General features: G+C 37.6%; 1 protein-coding gene across 3 annotated transcripts; it reads left to right on the top strand.

The window, feature by feature from the left end:
* The first annotated feature begins 2,217 nt into the window (after positions 1-2,217).
* On the top strand, positions 2,218-17,775 carry NRPD1B (nuclear RNA polymerase D1B). 3 transcript variants are annotated; one of them, XM_086643743.1, is made up of 19 exons: positions 2,218-2,675; positions 3,193-3,296; positions 4,462-4,588; positions 4,747-4,862; positions 5,831-5,887; positions 7,790-7,954; positions 8,669-8,827; positions 8,944-9,099; positions 10,188-11,933; positions 12,037-12,212; positions 12,837-12,909; positions 13,006-13,133; positions 13,293-13,447; positions 13,732-14,006; positions 14,108-14,281; positions 14,440-14,580; positions 14,738-16,950; positions 17,086-17,200; positions 17,289-17,775. In XM_086643743.1, exons 2-19 carry the CDS (start codon positions 3,216-3,218, stop codon positions 17,538-17,540), a joined length of 6,309 nt encoding a protein of 2,102 aa, XP_086499869.1. In that variant the 5' UTR covers positions 2,218-2,675; positions 3,193-3,215; the 3' UTR covers positions 17,541-17,775. The 3 variants fall into 3 exon arrangements, with proteins under 3 accessions (XP_086499869.1, XP_086499887.1, XP_086499877.1); XM_086643761.1 differs by having other exon boundaries at positions 2,268-2,548; XM_086643751.1 differs by having other exon boundaries at positions 2,333-2,686.
* Positions 17,776-19,983: the final 2,208 nt, after the last annotated feature.

Here is a 19,983-nt window from a genome sequence, read left to right as displayed (position 1 = left end):
CTTAAGGAAGAACATAGTAAACACTAAAAGTTAGGGTTTCCCTTGAACGGGAAAGATTTACTCTTTTCTAGAACACAGGATCCACCAAAAAAAACTAAAAATTCATGTACTCATGTATTTTCCATTCTTTGGTTGAGCGAACAACTTCACCTATTTTGTTTGTTTTTCAACAACTACCAAGTTACAAAAACAATAATATAACCGTTGTAATTTTGTAATGTCTGTTTTGTTCGACCAAAACAGCAACAACAGTTGCATAATAAAAGAAAGGGTCTATCAAAATGGGTTTCTTTTTTTGATAGGAAGGCTGTAACAAATAGCGGGTAGACGTGCTCTTAAATCTATACCATACGCGTGCGAGTTTGGTCAAATATTATATTTTATTATCTTCTTCTTTTCCTCATTATTGATGGTACATATTTAGTCAGATTCTGGTTCATAAATTTGAAACCAGTTATAGCAACTAAGATGGGCCATATAATTGTTAATATGGGATAAAATAAAATAAAACTATTTGTTCCCTAATAGATTAGCAAAGCAATTTATAGAAGTTAAAAAAAAAAATAAGTTAAACATTCTAGGAGATACTGTGCCTGTGAGTTGGAATCATTAGCAACATATTAGTAAGATACAGGGGGAAGTGAATTGTAATCTTGGATTAGTGTCTTTACTTGGAGAATCATGGGAGAAAACATGATGAGAATTTAAAATCACATATCAATTTCCCCACTGGTCATATTATTTTGAGTATGTGGTTTATAAAAATGTCTTGTTAGTGAGTGTAGCGGACGAAAAAGAATATACCTTTCCAGTCAACATCATTTATAAGCGCCCCTCTCCTTCGTTACTCGGGGGCCTTCTCATCTTAGCGTCAAGGTGATATTTTGCCGTTGAGTTACACCTTTTTTGTGTCCCATCGAGATATATAACTGGTTAGTCTTAAGGGGAAGGGTCGAGAAACTCAATAACGCTAGAGAAAGGGCACTGAAGATCAAAATGACGGGATGCCTATAATGACAATCTTGAACTTGAGAGAAATTTAAAGAAAGAATGAGATTGATAACATAACACGCCCTGCCTGTGTCTCAACAAGGTGGGCGGTAACGAGCTGGTGTTGCCAACTTTTCCATACTCCGTGCCCTGTTTGAAAATGGCTGGTTGATATGCATCATTTATAAATCGGTAGTAATGTCCAAGTGCAGGCGCGAGCCTAGAGGACAAACGAAAAGAGTCTCGTTTCAGGTCCCAGAACCAAGGGCCCTCCCAGGAAGGTTACGGAGAGAGAATTAAATGGATCTCGATTTTATTTTATCTTTATAAAAAATTACCAAAAACAAAAAGTAGTTTACCTTAATCGATAGAAAGTATGTCAGAGAGTCCAAGTAACTCAAGTTCAATCTTAAGCATAAGCAATTTTGGTGTTAAGAAAAAACTGAATAAAGTTCTAATTCGCCGAGTTCCGAACTCGTTGAACCACTTGATCATGAGGTCGGCAATGGACAAACGAGGGCTCTCTCCGAATCCAAACCGATTTTCGAGTAACTCAATCAGATCATTCGATTCAAACTGCAAGTTATGAACACAAGTTCCATGTTTAAATCTCAAATTATGTGCAAAGAAAATGTAAAAACTTTGAAATGATGTTTAATTTCTGGACATGAGAATCAAAGAGTTAGATAAACTTTGGAAAATAAAAGTCCTACTGAGCAAAAGGATGAGAATAGTTAACCTCGCAGTATTTTATAGTTGTACTAAAGTACTTTTTCAGGTAAACATACATTTGGAATGATGTTTAATTTCTTGACATGAAAATCAGAGAGTTCATATATGTTTTTTTTTTGTTAAAAGAGTTGATATATGTTATTTATCACTCACAAGAATATCTTCCATTTTTTAAGAACTTATCAATGTCCGAGAACCACGAGATTATACACATTTATAGAAACGGTATACTTCGATACTTTCAATTATCGTAATCAATAAATTTAAAATCCATTTATATAAACAAGGACCACAAAAATGTACAGTAATTAATTACTGTAATCCGTACCAATATTTTTTAAGTATCGTATAACAACATGTAATACAAGAAATATTTGTTCACAGTAGAAGTACTTTTGCTTAAAAAACATATACTTCTAAAAAGAAATTGTATACAAATCTTTTAAATATAAAACATAAGTAAGAAGAAACAAAAAATTTCGAACTTTTATTCTCATAGAAGTTGTGGCGAAGTTATAGTCGTTTTAGTGGGGATGACTGTAGATGTGGGGTGGTTGTGGTTGAAATCTGTGGTACTGAAATAAAAATGTATCTCAACACGTTACGTACTACTTATTTTTGTGTTACCAAACTACACCTTAATATGTTTTAGTGTTTTTTGTCTCAAATTATTTAACAGTACCACTAGGTGTGGTGAAAACCACGATACTCTTGGAAGACTGCACTGTGACAGTGCCTGCGGGTTAAACGATTCTTCTCTTCAATTTCTCTCTCTTCTCTCCACTCCTCTCCCCTCTCTCTCTCTCTCTACTTTTGGAGCTACTCGGTAAGAAGAACTAGAGAGAGAGAGTCGACGATACCACTAAACCCTTTCTTCGTTTTCAAAACCTCTTAAGAAAAAAAAAGAAATTGTATTTTCATACAGATCGTTTTTGTTAAAGAAGAAATTGAAGGTGAAGAAATTGTATTTTCCCCCTTTCATTTATCCATTTTTTTTCTGATGTTTTCTTCTTTTTTTTGTTGTTGATTTTTAGCTTTTCCTTCTTCTACATTTGTCTTTTCTTCTTCATTTTGACTTGAAAAAAAAACCTAGATTACTTTCTTTCCTTTGTGCCTTTCTTAAAATCAGGGCTTCTATTTTCTTACTAGATGTGGAAATTAGTTTTCACTCAAATCCACATCGTTTTACTTCATTTTATGTTGTTGCATGTCGTTTATGATAGTGTTTTAACAACATTTCTTTGCTATTACAGGATTTTAATTTTGTTATGAACTTCTTATGGGTTTTCCTCATTTTACTTTGTCATTCTTCTTATGGGTTTGGTTGTAAATTTCTTTCATGAAATTAGGTTTAGTTCATGAAGTAAGATGATTCTAGGTTTTAAGAAAATGGGTTTGGTTATACATTTATATACTTGTTTTAGTTTTGGTTTCTGGTACCTGAGGAGTGTTTTTGGTTTGTGTTTGCAGTAGGGTTTAATGTGAAGAAAAAGATGGAGGAGAAATTTTCAACCCTAGTAGTAGATGGAAGAATAACCAGAATCAAATTTAGTTTAGCATCTCATCAGGAAATTGTGAGTATAATGTACAGTTTTTTTATTGGTAATTTCAGAAGTAAGTGATGTTTAATCTTGTCATTACACAAGTTCCAAGTAATGTCGTTGATGTAGTTCGATTTATTTAAGCTAGATGCGTGCTGAAAGATTAGTTCATACTTTGATGATTTTATTTCTGTGTGCTGATCATTTGTTATGATTTTCTAGAACTTAAGTTTACGCTCCTGGATTGATGCTCTTCCCATTCTTGGTTCTTTAATTTGGGATTTTTTTTTCTTCTGAGATTGTTTGTCAACTTAAACAAATAAGTTGGAAGAACGTGGTTTCCGTCGTATTAGAATATGACGATACCTTGGTATCCATGGATACTCCTTTTAGTATTTCTTTTGCAACGTTGGATACAGATACTCATACAAGGGTGTCATACTTATTATGTCTTCGGGGGTGTACCTTCAAGTTGCACACAACTTTCACAACAAATACCAAATTACCATAGTGTATCGTGTACAGCAATAGTTGATCCATCTGTAAAAATTGGTAAATGAAATAAAGGACCTAGCTATGGAAAAAATGTTGATGGGCGCTTCACATTTTGTGATTTTCGCAGTTGATTTATTCTACACCTTGTGCTGATATTGTATACTGATTGCTGTACAAATGACTATCTCACATTGGCCGATACCAAGGGTTTACGAGTGGCATGTGATGGGAACCAAGGTTGTTGCTACTTGACTAAGTTTTCCCCTTCAAGCTGTAGGTTGTATCACTCTTTGGTTCAAGTTTACTAAGTACAGACTAGTGGCAGCCTATTCCAGTACTTCTGTCTAGAACTGCCTAAATGCGTACTTTAAACTTCAGTTTCTCATGGTATCTTGGATTTTATACCAATGCAAACCAGAGAAAGTTCCTAAACCTTATGTTACCATGTTCTTTTGTTTTAATATTGAACTTTCATGTATTCTTCACTTGGATTATAATTACCACGTCTGAAGTCTTAAGATGTATACATAGGTAGTAGTTGATGTATACAATTCCCAGTCGAAATCCAATCATTTTAGTAGTTCGCATTCAATTTCTATGCTAAAGAGGTCGTTTCATTTTCCGGGATATGCTTCTGTACTGCGGCTGTTTAATTATATTTCAGATTTCTACTTCTGATCATGTTCTTATTTTCTTTTTGCAGTGTACATCATCTATAAGTGAGTGTCCAATTACTCACCCCAGTCAGCTAACAAATCCTTTCCTTGGCCTGCCCTTGGAAACTGGAAAATGTGAATCATGCGGGACTGCAGAACCAGGAGCTTGTGATGGTGCGCAACTTTATCATCTGCATTTTATCACATCTGTTGGATTTATTGGGTGTCAAAGAAAATTATTTCATTAACGGATTGTAGTATACACTTGGAGGCACTATTGAAGTACTGTTGGCTAATCATCTTGGTAATAGATCCATTTCTTGTTAGTGCAGGTCATTTTGGATATATTGAATTGCCGATACCTGTGTACCATCCATCACACGTGGGTGAGCTGAAAAGACTCTTAAGTGCGATCTGCTTGAAATGCCTACGCTTGAAGAAGGGGAAGGTACCTTATATCTCCTACCAAGATATAGTTGCATTCCTTGTCTAGCCTGGTATTGTTATGTTGTAAGACGCGTAACATTTTACCCTAAATAAGTATCCTTCGATCATAAGATCCATATGAGAATGTAAGTTCGTTCCATTTTAGCCTCTAGTAACCCTTTTCTTCACAGCTACATGGAGAAGTTAATTTCTGCAAAACTCGAGGTTTTTATGTGCATATTCTAGTCAGCGTGGAAACGGAGATTATTGAGAAGAATGGAGGTAGCGATACTTCCAAACAAGTTGCTGGAAGTACGCCAACCTGAGTTCTTATAAACGACGAATTCAAGCTCAACTCCTTTCCACATCGACTTTTCAGTGTTTTAGCTCCTGTAGTTTTGAATTTGATTTTCCATTTCCTCATTAAAAGATTAAAATAAGCTAACTATTTAAGCCTTCAAACTTTTTGGAGCGTCACTTCCCGTTTAGTACATGTGGAAGGTCCTATATGTTTAACTGATCACCACATTTCAAATTTCTAGTTTAACATGATTGGATACTGGTATAAAGGTTCATGCGTTTAACTGATCACCACATTTCAAATTTTGATATTTATTTGTTTTAGAACCGCCACACTTTTAGAATTCTTTAGCTCATCTCTTTCCTTCAACTTTCCCCTCCTCAACAAGGCTTAAACCTAGATTTATCGAGGGCACACAAGTCTTCTTAGGATTCGGGCCAACTATATGGAACATTGGTACATACAGTTTAGTTCTTTTTCGTGAACACTTTGCTTCACAACTCAAGTTCTTACATGCACCTTCAATATTCAGTTTTGTGAAGGGACTTGAGGCTGACTTCATGCATAATTCTAGATTTGTAATACAAAACAATGACGCGATGGCGCTGCACTTCGTTTACACACTTAAAATATATCTTTTCTCACGCTTTTCAACTGTTAGTTTGTATAATATGGTTTTGTCTTTTCAGATCGGGCAAAATGGTGCAACAAAAAAATCCTTAAGTGTACCATGTTCATACTGTCTGGTAAGCATCATAGAATGTAATTTCAATATGGTGGATTTTGTTTATGAGTGTCATAGCATATTAAGAAGGTATTGTAATGCAAAGCAAAACATACAAAAAGCAACCTGAAAGTGCAAAAACTAGAACATCCTGGTTGCACCTGAAAGTGCAGGATCATATGAAGTTAAATGTGACACTCTATATGCTATTAACAAATGAAGAAACTGTTTTGATACCAGGTTCAAATGATAACTTTCACTTTTGAATCTAACTGATAACTTTGGGTTTGCTCTTGTTTGGCTTCGAAGTTATATGTCATGCATTCTATATTTTCAGTAATACTTGTATTCTTTCGTTCAAAAGACAGTTTTGAAACCAAAAAGTAGCAGAATATTATTCTGGGATATTGATACCTTTATATAGGGCTTGTGCACATGAAAATCAACCCTTAACAAGAACTTGGTTAAACAATTCGGTGTTCCTCTAGGCACCAAAGACTTGCAGGCTTATTTTTAGGATTTAATGATTTATTGAATCAAAATTGTGATAGGCAACATATTTCAATTGGTTTCCTTGGCCAATATATTTCAATTGCTTCGCTGTATATAAAAATATGATATATATATATATATATATATATAAACTTCGAATGAATATTTATTGGAAAAGAATATACATGATATAGGTGGTTAGCTTTGTTGTGTTATCATAGTGTCCCAATTGTGAACAAAATTATTGTAAGACTTAAAAGTAGGTGTTAGAATATATGAATGTCTAGCAACCAAACATATAATGTCCCAATTGGGTATCTAGCAACCAAACATATAATGTCCCAATTGGGTATCTAGCAACCAAACATATAATGTCCCAATTGGGTATCTAGCAACCAAACATATAATGTCTAGGTCCTCTCCACTCATTGCCAATTGGTTTTGAGTTGGATGACCACAAACTTAACATGGTATCAGAGCTAGGCCCACACGTGATAGGCTTAAAAGCCACACGTGCTCCACGTCACCCAAAAAGAAAGAAAAATCACGTGCTAGGCTAAAAAAAAACGCCACACGTGAGGGGGCATGTGAGAATAGTCCGACATAGGAGAATGTGGTATTATGTATTTTAACATTCATATATTCTAACAGTAGGCCAACTCATTTTCCTACTCCAATAAAATAATAACCCTTTAACATCCTCTACGCCTATGTTATATGAGGATTGGAGTATTTGAATATCTTGTTGTTTCTATCGTTCCACAAACTCCAGATGATCGACATAGAAACGAAGTTCCATAGATTAACCTTTGGAGTTTTCAAGTTTTGTCAGTTGGATAGTTTGATCTACTGACTTTGGGAGGTACCAACTGCTGTGGAAATTGTGTATGAAATAATACGATAAGCTTGGTGCCACGGTGCAGTGTAGAAGCAGATGCTTTGAGGTTTCTTAATTATCTTTACATTGTTTGCATCTGTTCACCAGCTGAAATACTCGGCATTTCAGTTGATCCAAAGTTGGAAGTTTTTGTAACAAGCAACCCACACAGTGAAACTTACTCTAGGTGGGATCATTTTCTTTTTCCAAAATATGGCTTGAAATTATACAGAAGTACCTTTGTTTGTCGCATTCATCCTTTGGTAGCATTGTTTTACCGAGAGGTCTTCCTTTCCCCTTCCTTCCGGACTTAGGTATCTGCTTCTTCGTTTAGGTGTTGATCTTCAATTTTGTCCAATAGATGGAGTAAAATTGGGAATTTTCAGTTGAGATTCCTTCTGACTTGAATGTTTCTGCATGCATAATTGATATATTCTTCTTTTTTCCTTCTACATATAATTCAATTTATGCGCACAAGTGTAGAATAGTATCAAACTGTCAATTTCTAAAAGTGAACTTTTTCTTATACAATCTATGATCTCAATGTCTTTCTAGGATATGCCACCGATATCTATAAGGGAAAGTAATGCTAAAGATGGTGCCTTCTGCTTAGAGCTGAAACTGCCGAAGTCAAAATTAAGGGATGGCGTGTGGGATTTCCTGGACAGATATGGGTTCCGCTACGGTTACGAAGAATGTCGAACTTTGCTTCCTTGTGAGGTATGCTATATCTTGCCCATCTTCAATTTTCATGTTAGTTATGCGTTGGTTCATTTTCTTATGGTTTACTATATTGTACTTGTTATTTGCTTGAACTGATAAGCTAACAAAGGGGCTGGTCATACAATTCTTTAGAATTTTGATCCCAACTTTAAGAGACTGTTACGTTGTCCAAATTTTGCTATTGCATGAACTCGAATAAGCATGTAGAGGAAGTTTGTATTTGGTACGATCTACTATTTTAGGGCATTTATAATTGTAAACAAGTGAGAAATATCTAATTCTGTAAAACAAAGTTAAAAAGCGTAACAGTCATTTAAAAGCTTCTTATTTTTTCCAACTTAAGAGAAAGAGTGAGTTTGTATATCAGTACAAATGTAAAGATTTGTCATTTTCTTAATGTCATGGAATATATGATCCCATTAGTTTATTTGGAAAAGCTTTATAAACTGCTTCTGGTGGGACACATTATGAAATTGGAAGCTTTACATGCTCAATAGACTGTTGAAAAGTGCCTCATGGTCCAGCATTTTGATGAAATGGAAGAAATGCTGGCGATTTTTTTAAGCTATAACCCTTCCAGTGATTCTTTGATACATGTTTTTTTTTCTCATTTTTAATCGAACTAACATGTCGGCTTTTATTAGTCAATATCTGAAACCATAGTTAAGAAAACTGAGTTTGTGTGTTATTCTCTATTGCTTACAAAATCAGGTTCTTGAAATTCTGAGAAGAATTACTGCTGAGACTAAAAAAAAGCTCACAGCAAAAGGTTACTTCCCTCAGGATGGGTATATCATACAAAAATTACCTGTACCTCCAAATTGTTTGTCCGTGCCGGAGATTACTGATGGAGTTAGTGTCATGTCTTCTGTAAGTAGTTCCCAGCCGAGTTACTCAGTTTACTGCCCTCATTGGTACTTGTACATGTTATTTGTTTATCATCTTTGCAGTATCTTACTACAAATTTTTGTTCTTTCGCTTTCCAGGATCTTTCTGTTTCAATGCTCAAGAAAGTTCTTAAGCAAAGTGAGATTATAAAAACTTCCAGATCAGGTCCTCCTAATTTTGAGTCGCATGAAGTGGAGGCTAACGAATTGCAGTCAGCAATTCACCAATATTTTCATTTCAGGGGTACTACAAAGGTATGAATGCTTTCCGTGTTTAGATGTATAAAGTCTACTCCTTGACCGTGGGTGATGAATTTAGAAATGCTGAGTAGGAAAATTGTGGTATGGTCGTAGTTGGGTTCCTGACTTACTCACAAGTCAGGTGGGGGTTAGGTGTTGGCTGAGTCAATGACCGAACCCTCAAGCCAGTCTAATCCCGAGTAACTTGCCAAGTCATCACGGCTTAGACAAGGTCCTTTCAGTGGATTAATTTAGTTGTGATCCCTACTGCGGAAGCTTTGGCAAAAACTGATCTATAATAGAATGCATACAAATGACAATGGTCAATTATTATGTGAAGAGATGTCCCTCAAGAGCTTGATAACTTTACGACGATGGTCTTTGAACCAAACTTTTAAGTAATGGGTTCGATCTCCATTAGTGTTTCATGTGTTGTATGCTAGCAGATAAAAGGGACCCATGTTTAAATTTTTTTTTTCCCACCTAGGCGTTAATGGTTTTCTCCAAGAAGCAAGTGCTGCCTTGAGGCACATGCTTCGATGCATAAAAGGTGTGCACTAGTTCTTTTAGAAGAAAAATAATAATTCCTTTTTTAATCTAAAAAGATAACATGATATAGTCTTTTTCACTGTGCTACGATAACATGATATACTCCCTCAGTCCCAAAATGAATGGCCTATTTCGAAAACCCAACATTTTAAGGGAACATCATTAATTAGAGTTTGACTATAAAGAATAACATGATTTTTCCAATTGTACCCTCATTAATTACAATGAAAAAGTTTAACTTAATTTTAAATAAAGTTGTCATTAAATTTATAGTAATGGGTATTATTAGAAAGAGCAAAAAGTTTTCTTTATTTTTAGAAATGGGACACTAAAATGGGACAACCCAAAAAGGAAATTAGGTCATTCAATTTGGGACCGAGGGAGCAGTCTTTTCCACTTTGCTACGATAACAGAAAGACCTAAGTCTGGAACTGAGGGGTACCTTTTCTGATTTCTGCATTTTCTTCCTGATTTTGGTACTTGTACAATATTATTGTTCGTAGTTTATTGCCATTTTCATTCTGTAAATTTGAATTTATTATTTACTTCACAAGGCGCCTCAAGATGTAAATACGAGGTTTGGGATCAGCAAAGAAAACGAGAGTTCTTCTACGAAAGCGTGGCTTGAAAAAATGAAGACTTTGTTCATCAGTAAGGGTTCAGGATTTTCCTCCCGCAGTGTAATTACAGGAGATGTGTACAAAAGAGTTGATGAAATTGGAGTGCCATCAGAAATTGCGCAAAGGATTACATTTGAAGAGAAGGTCACTGTTCACAACAAAGCATACTTGCAAGACCTAGTTGATAAAAAGTTGTGTCTTACATACCGGGATGGTGGATCCACATACTCCTTAAGGGAAGGATCAACGGGCCACACATCCTTGAAAGTTGGGCAAGTTGTACACCGCCGGATAATGGATGGAGATATCATATTCATTAATAGGCCACCAAGTACCCACAAACACTCTCTGCAAGCATTTTCAGTATACATACATGATGACAATACGGTCAAGATCAATCCTCTCATTTGCAGCCCCCTTGGTGCCGACTTTGATGGTGATTGTATTCATCTATTCTACCCACAGTCTCTTGCAGCAAAAGCTGAGGTGCTTGAGCTGTTCTCTGTGGAGCATCAATTACTTAGCTCGCATAGCGGGAACCTGAACTTGCAATTGGCAAATGATGCGTTATTGTCTCTGAAGATTATGCTGAAAAAATCTTTTTTGGACAAAGCAACTGCGCAACAACTAATGATGTTTCTGTCCACTAGTGGAGGCATACAACAGTATCCTGCTTTGGTAAAAGCTAATGGTGCTGGTGCTCATTGGACTGGGTTACAGATATTGCAGAATGTACTGCCCGCAGATTTGGATTGCTTAGGGGAGAGATACCTTATTAGTAAAAGTGAGATAGTTAAATTTGACTATAATAGGGACGTGGTGCAGTCAGTGTTCAATGATATCATAAACAGTGTTTTCTTCAAAAAAGGTTCATCGGAGGCTTTGAAGGTCTTCAACTCCATACAGCCACTGCTGATGGAGAATATATTTGTAGAAGGCTATAGTGTAAGCTTGGAAGATTTTTGCATTCCAGAGGCAATCACGCAAACCCTTCAGAAGAATGTTCAAGGTATTTCACCGCTTCTTTGTCATTTAAGGAGCACATATAACGAAGTGGTTGAGTTGCAAGTGGAGAATCACTTAAGAAGTGTGAAAGTGCCAGTAGCAAATTTCATTCTTAAATCTTCCGCCTTGGGTAATTTAATAGATTCAAAGAGCGAGGGATCCATTAATAAGGTTGTTCAACAAATTGGTTTCTTAGGCCTTCAGCTTTTTGACAGGGGAAGGTTTTATACGAGGACCTTAATTGAGGACATGACTTCGTTTTTCAAGAAAAAGTTTGCTGTTAATGGAGTTGATTATCCTTCTGAGGCGTTTGGGTTGATCAAGAATGGTTTTTTTCATGGTTTGAACCCGTATGAGAAGTTGGTTGATTCCATTTCTTCGAGAGAAGTGCTTGTGCGATCATCTAGAGGATTAACTGAACCTGGAACGCTTTTCAAAAATTTAATGGCCATTCTTCGAGATGTTGTAATTTGCTATGATGGCACAGTTCGAAATGTCTGTAGTAACACTTTAATCGAATTTGAATATGGAGAGGATGCCAAAACTAGTCCCCAGATTTTCTCCCCAGCTGGTGAACCAGTTGGCGTGTTAGCTGCAACTGCAATATCAAATCCTGCATATAAGGCTGTTCTTGATTCTTCTCCAAGTAGCAATTCATCATGGGAGTTAATGAAGGTATTTTTTTCACTTAGCAGTTGATTGGTGTACGTTTCACATTTCTCACTTTCCTAGGCCTTCATCTTTGGTTTATTTATCATCTAACAGTTTGTTCTTCCAGGAAATTCTACTGTGCAGGGTTAATTACAAGAATGATCTGAATGACCGCCGTGTAATCTTGTACTTAAATGACTGCGAATGTGGGAAGAAATATTGCAAAGAGAATGCAGCATGTTCGATTCAGGCTCACTTGAAAAGGAGGAATCTGAAGGACGTAGCAGACAATTTTCTTGTTGAGTAAGTTCTATCTTCATTTCTGAATTCTTTCTTGTCCTTCGTTATTTTTAGGTCATTTTCATTAACTAGTGCTTCTTTAGCAAATATGTTTCTTTGCTGGCATGTCAGTAATATCCTTTTCTTTCTTAATCTCCTTTTTTCAACTTTTATAATTTATATTATCTTGTTATCCCTTAAAAATTACTTCGTTTCTTCTTCTTTTTTCCACTCAATTGACGATCCGTCAGAGTCTATTGGTTTTGCTCCACTGACGATCATGGTATTATAATAACAATTAGCTACTTAATTTTTTATATGAACCCTGCTTTCCCTAACCATCAAAAAATGCCGTTCCATATTTTGAAAGCTGACACTTATCATGTATATATGTCTTTTTGTGTCTTTGAAGCCCAATACTTATGGGGGCCTCTTCCATACACATTGGATGTGCAAGATGACTAGTAGACTATATGTTGTAGTTAATTGATGTGCATGCTGCTGCTTACTTTGTTTATGACAGAAGATCAACTAAGATGTGGCATTCATTTGCTTTCTCTTTCATCCTCGTTTTTTTACTTCAAAAAGTCAGTGTTCTACATTAATAGTTTGCTAGGTTAACTCCACTACTGACTTTTCCAATAATAGATATAAAAGACGAGCTTCTACTGACAACGTTGAAACGGATGCTAGCCTTGTTGGCCATATTCACCTTAACAAGGTTAGTTCTTCTCTTTTCATATAACACTGATTGACCGGGTTTCAATTAAGTACAGCAAGTGTGAATTAAGGAATATTTTTTTGTATATTTGGACAGACACGGTTCAAAGAAGTGGATCTAAGCATGCTTCAAGTTCTTCAGAAGTGTCAAGAAAAAATCAGTTCGATGCCAAAGAAGAAAGACAGACTTGGTCGAATACTCAAAATTCTTTCTTTATCAGTCAGGTTTGTTTTGTAATGCAAATTTGTTATCTGTTTGTCTGATAGATCTTCGGCTACTTTCAGTTGATTGTTTTCTATTAATCTTAAGGATTTCTCAGTCGTTTTATGAAAGACTGGAAGTTGGGTGTACAATTAATTGATGGTTCCTGTTTTAACTTTCAGTGAGTGTTGCTGTTTCTGCGCGAATGATAACGAATGGTCCGAGAGTCCATGCTTACAGTTCTCCTGGCAAGATACTAGCGACTGTTCTTTAGAACAGACTTCACAGTTAATGGCCAACACTATTTGCTCCATCCTGTTAGAGACAATTGTTAAAGGTATCAACAGTTACACTTGATTCTTTTCTAAGAAACATTGAAATTATTTATCAATAACTACTTATGCTTAGTGCGCTCGAGTTCTTTCTGATTCCAACTTCAAGTAGTATTTTAAATTTTCTATCACAGTCGTATTGATGCCCCAAGTATAATTGGCCATAATTTTCCTTATCAATTGTCCAGGGTCTTGGCACTAGTCAAACTTAACAGGTTAAATCCTTTTGTTTCAATTTGCTATAGTGCCTACTTTTTAAAGTTGTTTCCTATCTCGTATGACTACTCAGGTGATCCCAGAGTATACATGGCCAACATAATGTGGGTTAGTCCAGATACGACAACTTGGGTGAGAAGACCTAGTAAGGTTCACAAAGGTGAGCTGGCACTGGAAATAGTTCTTGAAAAGGACGTTGTCAAGAAACATGGTGAAACTTGGAGGATTGTCTTGGATTCCTGCCTTCCAGTCATGCATCTAATTGACACCAGGAGATCGATTCCATATGCCATCAAACAGCTACATGAATTAGTAGGCGTTTCTTGCGCTTTTGATCAAGCAGTTCAGGTATACCATTGTTTTTCCAGAGGACATTTAGAGGTTTTCTGGTTTGTGTGTGTTCTGGTCAAACAGTGGCGTACTTCTAACATCGCGTTTGATTTCTGAAGCGCCTTGCAACATCAATCAGGATGGTTGCAAAAGGGGTGCTGAAGGAGCACCTCATCCTTGTGGCGAATAGCATGACCTGCACCGGAAATTTGCTCGGCTTCAACACTGGTGGTTATAAAGCTCTATTCCGGTCTCTGAATGTGCAAGTACCATTTACTGAAGCTACTCTTTTTGTAAGAAATTATAACTCATTTACTTTCAGACATATTTGTATTATGATTTATAGGGTTGGCACCTTAAGAAATCACAATTGTGCATTTATGTGGTTCTTTGCATTGAGGCAATTTGACTTGCCTGTTCCTTTTGTAGCTTATCTTTTTTCTTTCCGCAGACACCTAGAAAATGTTTTGAGAGGGCTGCTGAAAAGTGTCACACGGACTCTTTATCAAGCACAGTGGCATCTTGTTCCTGGGGCAAGCGTGTGGCAGTTGGTACTGGAGCGCGATTTGAAATTTTGTGGAACAAAAAGGAGGTTAGTTTAGATAAATTTATCATTGGTTGGTTCTGGAATATCAGATAAATATATATTATTTCGCTCTTTAAAAGTTATGCAGTACTTCAATAATTCATATACATATTGGGATTGCTTTTGCTATAATGTGGTTGAGTTGTTTGTTCCTGTTTGCTAGATGGAAATGCACAAAGAAGATGGACTAGATATTTTCAACTTTCTATCGCTAGTGAGGAAAACTTCAAATGAAGGGGAGTTGATCTCCGAGTGTTTAGGTGAAGATATTGATGACATTGAGATGCATAATGGGGATTTTGATCGGGCCTTATCTCCCGAAATACCTGATTGTGGTAAACCCACCTTTGATGACGGTATTGAAGTTGAAGGCAACTTAGAGCAGAACCAAACAGCAGAAGGAAATTGGGGAGGAGGTCCATCACAAGCTGTTGAGTCTGGGGCTTGGGGAAGTTCAGGTGCAGTGGCATCAAAACCAGGGGCTTGGTCTGGGTGGGATAGTAATGATAAAGTTCAGCAATGGGATAACAATTCTAGCAAGGCATCAGAAGAGCCCTCCGGTTCTGGTGGCTGGAATACGATGCAATCCATGAAGCAGCAGCCCCCGCAAGACAAACTCGATGATCCTTGGGCTAAAAAAGCTAGTACTACTAATAACGAAGGTAAAGCTCAGGTCGAAGCTTCTTGGGGAAAACAGAATGGTGAGGATAATACTGGTAGCTGGAATAAAAGTGGAGATAAATCTCAGTGGGGTCAAGAAAAAGGTTCAGATAATTGGGGTACAAATACTGCACAGGAAAAGGTCATTTCTCCACAAGCTTCAGGTGGTTGGGGAAAGCAAGATAAAAAAACAGATACAAGTGGGTGGAACACTTCAACAAATTCAGGTGGTTGGGCGAAACAGGATCAAAAAGCAGATACAAGTGACTGGGGTGGAGGTAAATCTCAGTGGGGCCAAGAAACAGATTCCGGCAGTTGGGGTAAGAATACTGTGCAAAAGAAGATCACTTCTCCAGAAACTTCAGGTGGTTGGGGAAAACAGGATAAAAAAGCAGATACAAGTGGGTGGAATAAAAGTGAAGGTAAGTCTCAATGGGGTCAAGAACAAGATGCAGGTAATCTGGGTACGGTGAACACTTCAACAAGTTCAGGTGGTTGGGCAAAACAGGATCAAAAAGCAAATACAAGTGGCTGGGGTGGAGGTAAACCTCAGTGGGGCCAAGAAACAGGTTCAGACAGTTGGGGTAAGAATGCTGTGGAAAAGAAGATCGATTCTCCAGAAACTTCAGGTGGTTGGGGAAAACAAGATAAAAAAGCAGATACAGGTAGTTGGGGTAAGAATGCTGTGGAAAAGAGGATCAATTCTCCAGAAACTTCAGGTGGTTGGGGAAAACAAGATAAAAAAGCAGATACAAGTGGCTGGAATAAAAGTGGAGGTAAGTCTCAATGGGGTCAAGAACAAGATGGAGGTAATCTGGGTACGGTGAACACTTCAACAAGTTCAGGTGGTTGGGCAAAACAGGATAAAAAAGCAGATACAAGTGGCTGGGGTGGAGGTAAATCTCAGTGGGGCCAAGAAACAGGTTCAGACAGTTGGGGTAAGAATGCTGTGCAAAAGGTCAATTCTCCAGAAACTTCAGGTGGTTGGGGAAAACAAGATAAAAAAGCAGATACAGGTGGGTGGAATAAAAGTGGAGGTAAATCTCAGTGGGGTCAAGAACAAGATTCAGGTTGGGGTACAAATGCCATTCAAGATACTGCAAATCCTCCAACAAGCTCAGATGGTTGGGGAAAACAAGATCAAGCAGCAAATACGAGTAGCTGGAGTAAAAATGGAGGTTCATTACAGTCGGGTGAAGAGAAAGATTCAGATAATTGGGGTAAGAAAGCAAACAAGCCAACAAGTTCAAGTGGCTGGGGATCTGCTGGTACTTCAGAATGGACTAACAATGAACAGCCTTCTCAAGGGGAGCAACAAAGTGAGTTACCTATCAAATCAGGTAGTTGGGATGCTATTCAGGTGAGTCAACCAGTTGCTTCACAAGGTTGGAATTCTTCAGGTAGTGAGGATCAGAGCAAAAAGGAAAATCCATGGACCCCAAGAGAAGAGGCGCCTGTCAAATCACATGCTTGGGGCACTGGTAGACCAGCAGGTTCTCGCCGTTGGGGTTCTGGAAATGATGGAGACCGCAAATTCAACAAGAATCGCCCCCCTACTCCACAAGGGAAACCGGATGATCAAAATAGTTGGAATTCGAATGGGCTCTTCACTGCAACTAGGCAAAGATTGGATCTTTTTACATCTGAGGAGCAAAGCGCTCTTACTGATGTTGAACCCGTAATGCAGTCAATAAGGAGAATCATGAACCAATACAGGTATATTTTGTGAAATTTCTTGGTGAAAAACAAATTCGTATATCAGTTGACTATCTTCTAATATGTACGAGTTCAAAAACTGATTAACCTTATCTGATTATTCTAATCTGGTATTTCTCTTTTGATACTGTGAAGAGAAACCGATGGAGAGCCTCTTTCGGCTGAAGACCAAACATACATCCTCGACAATGTCTTCAAATATCACCCTGAAAAAGCAGCAAAGACGGGTGCTGGAGTTGATCATGTTATGGTAACTGCTTATCACTAGACTTTTAATCATCACCCATATATATAAATATATGTTGCTGTTTGTTAATATCCGTTTTGGTGGTTAACAGATAAGCAAACACGGCACTTTCCAGGACACGAGATGTCTTTACATAGTGTCTACGGATGGACGTAAAGAAGATTTCTCCTACAGAAAATGCATGGAAAATTTTGTAAAAGAGAGGCACCCTGATGTAGCCGAAACATTCACGGGCAAGTACTTCAGAAAGCCTCGTGACCGAGAACCAGGAGCTATGCCTGCTACTCCTGCAACACCAGCAACACCTGCAACACCCATGCAAGAACGAAGAATGGATGAATGAAGTAGAAGGAATGTTTTGTATATCTTGTCTAGTTGTCTTCCTTGCAGTTCTAAAATTATATCCAGCTCTCAACTTTTGATATTTAGATAATGATATCTGTTTCCTTTTTAGGATTTTGTAAATTTGGATTTGAGAGCTAATGTTTTGACAGGGCTGCCTGCTCCTTTACTATGGAGGTTTTTGTTGTTGGCTTTCATGTTTTAATTGATACTTCAGAAGGTAAATTTTTGTGACAGTGATCCGAACTTACAGTCTCCATTAGTATATGAACATGACAAATGTGGCAGCCATGGGAACTTCTAGCCCGTCTGGCGAGTTCCTTTCTATATAAGATAGACTGCTATAGGAAAACCATTATGAAACTATATTCCCTAAATAGGTATTCCTTCCCAATTTTTGTTGAAATTGGAGGGTTGTTTCCACTAAAAGTTTGGACTGGGCTGTTTGGGATGGGCTCACTTCCAAGCCAGATTGGACGGTGGGGCTTGAGATTCCGGTGAATCGGTGATCATTATGGTAGCTGGGCAAATAAGGAGAAAATGGAGTCATGGTTATTAAAGGTATAAAAAATTTAATAAGTTTGTCGCACTTTAGACTTCTTTCATATTGTTGGACTTCAGGACTCTATCATTATTGGTTTAACTCAAGCAATTATTGTGCTTATTACATCTTTATGATGCATCAATGTTTAACACTAGACTACCAGGATCTATACATGAACATATCAATGAACTTGAATAGAAAGAAAATTACCTTTAACCGTTTTCCCACGAACTAAATCCCGACCAGTATTCGGAAGATAAGAGTCCCAATTGTTGCTCCTCTACTTGAGACACCGAGTGTATAACTTGAACTCCCTCATTTCAGTCCGCTAGGACCTTCTTGAAGGTTGAGATGAAGAACTCCTTCTTGACTAGATAATTGAGAAAACTCCTTTTGTCTCTCTCTCTCTCTCTCTGAAATGTATATTCTGAACCCTTTCAGTTGTAAGTAGAAGTCTCACTTCTTTTTTCTGTTTCTTAGATCTCTCTTTTTGAGTTGTCTAAGTTTTCCCTTTAGGTTGTCTAATTAGGTCCTTATATAGAAATTCCTAGAAAAGGTATTTGACCCAAACTAGGATTACTAAAGCCTAATTATAATATGTTTCCCAAAACACCCTTTTAGGGTTCCTTAGTGTGGCCGGCCAACATAGCCCTTTATGGGCTTCCTTGGCCGGCCCCTTGCTAAGGTCGGCCATCACATAGCCGGCCCACCTAAAGCCTCCCCGGGTCCTTCTTTAAGGCCCGGATGTGTTTATCTCTTATTCAGACTCCTCTGAACTAATTAGTCTTACTTATAATGGATCCAATCCACTTATGTGCCAGTCTGTTACTAGTCAATTCTCTCCGTTTAAACCATCACTCTTATGTGTAACCCTTGTAGGATCCGGTCTATGTTAGCAACGGATTATCGAAGTTATCCGACGATCGTAGTTGGCTTCTAGCTAAGCATTACGACCCCTAATTGGACCGGACTAATGATCTTCCGAGTAAGGTCATTAAGATCATATTCGCCAAATCGTACGCATTGACACCTTGGTCGAAGGACACTCCTTCGGAAGGATACCATTCCTTCTGACCGAGGGAATATATCATTCATGAACCTCCTAGGTAGTGAGGCCGTCGATCTGAGTGAAATGCTTCCTGAGGATTTTCTAGTTCCAAGAATGGTGAGATTTGGCTGGACTTGGATGCTCAGAGTGAGGATAGTACTTAGCTTTAAGGAATTGGACCCATATAGCATTCGGCTCAGTTTTTAGTCTCCATGCTAGCTTGCTAAGAAGGTTAGTGTTGTCTAGATCTGGTAAATGAATCCTCAATCCATCTAGTTTTTTAGGAAGACAGATATATGACTATGCTTTGGTACATATACCTTTAGACTTACCCCACCAAAACGATCTTTATAATGTCGTAATGCTTTTGCTTACACCTTTGAGAATGGCGAAGCAATGCATCTGGTATCGGGGTACGACTGCAGCAATTGCCGAGATGACAACTGTGCGGCCAACGTGGGAAAGGAAATAGTGGTTCCATTTATTGAGTTTAGTTCTGATTTGGGCAATAATATCATTGAAGACTTTAGTTTTATGAGCTCTTATGAAAAGCTGAGCACCTAGGTATTTCTCCGAGGTAAAAACGTATTTAACTGTGAGTGCTCGCATAACGAGTCGCTTAAATTTAGGGTGAGAGTTTTTGGAGTAGAAAATGTTTGACTTGGTGTAGTCTATCATCTGACCAGAAGCATCACAAAAAGACTGTAAAATGTTCTTGAGATTATGGATGTTGTCAATCGAGTTACGACCGAAAATAATACAGTCATATGCAAAAAGAGGTGGCTGGGGATTTTCCAACCAATATTTCGTATAGGGGGAAATTTTGTTGTTTGGCCTTCTCTTTACTCCCAC

This window comes from Eschscholzia californica, unplaced genomic scaffold, assembly GCF_041429995.1.
Source record: "Eschscholzia californica isolate CP2 unplaced genomic scaffold, dmEscCali1.0.p SCAF_1, whole genome shotgun sequence".
NCBI lineage: Eukaryota > Viridiplantae > Streptophyta > Magnoliopsida > Ranunculales > Papaveraceae > Eschscholzia > Eschscholzia californica.
Note: the sequence above shows the minus strand (reverse complement) of the source record. Positions and strands in the feature narration are given on the sequence as shown.

Excerpts from the sequence above, each read along its gene's own strand:
- NRPD1B (XM_086643743.1), top strand. The coding sequence starts at position 3,216 with ATGGAGGAGAAATTTTCAACCCTAGTAGTAGATGGAAGAATAACCAGA. Across the intron at positions 13,134-13,292 it reads ATTCTTTCTTTATCAGTCAG|TGAGTGTTGCTGTTTCTGCG; the intron begins GTTTGTTTTGTA and ends TTTAACTTTCAG. Across the intron at positions 14,282-14,439 it reads TTACTGAAGCTACTCTTTTT|ACACCTAGAAAATGTTTTGA; the intron begins GTAAGAAATTAT and ends TTCTTTCCGCAG.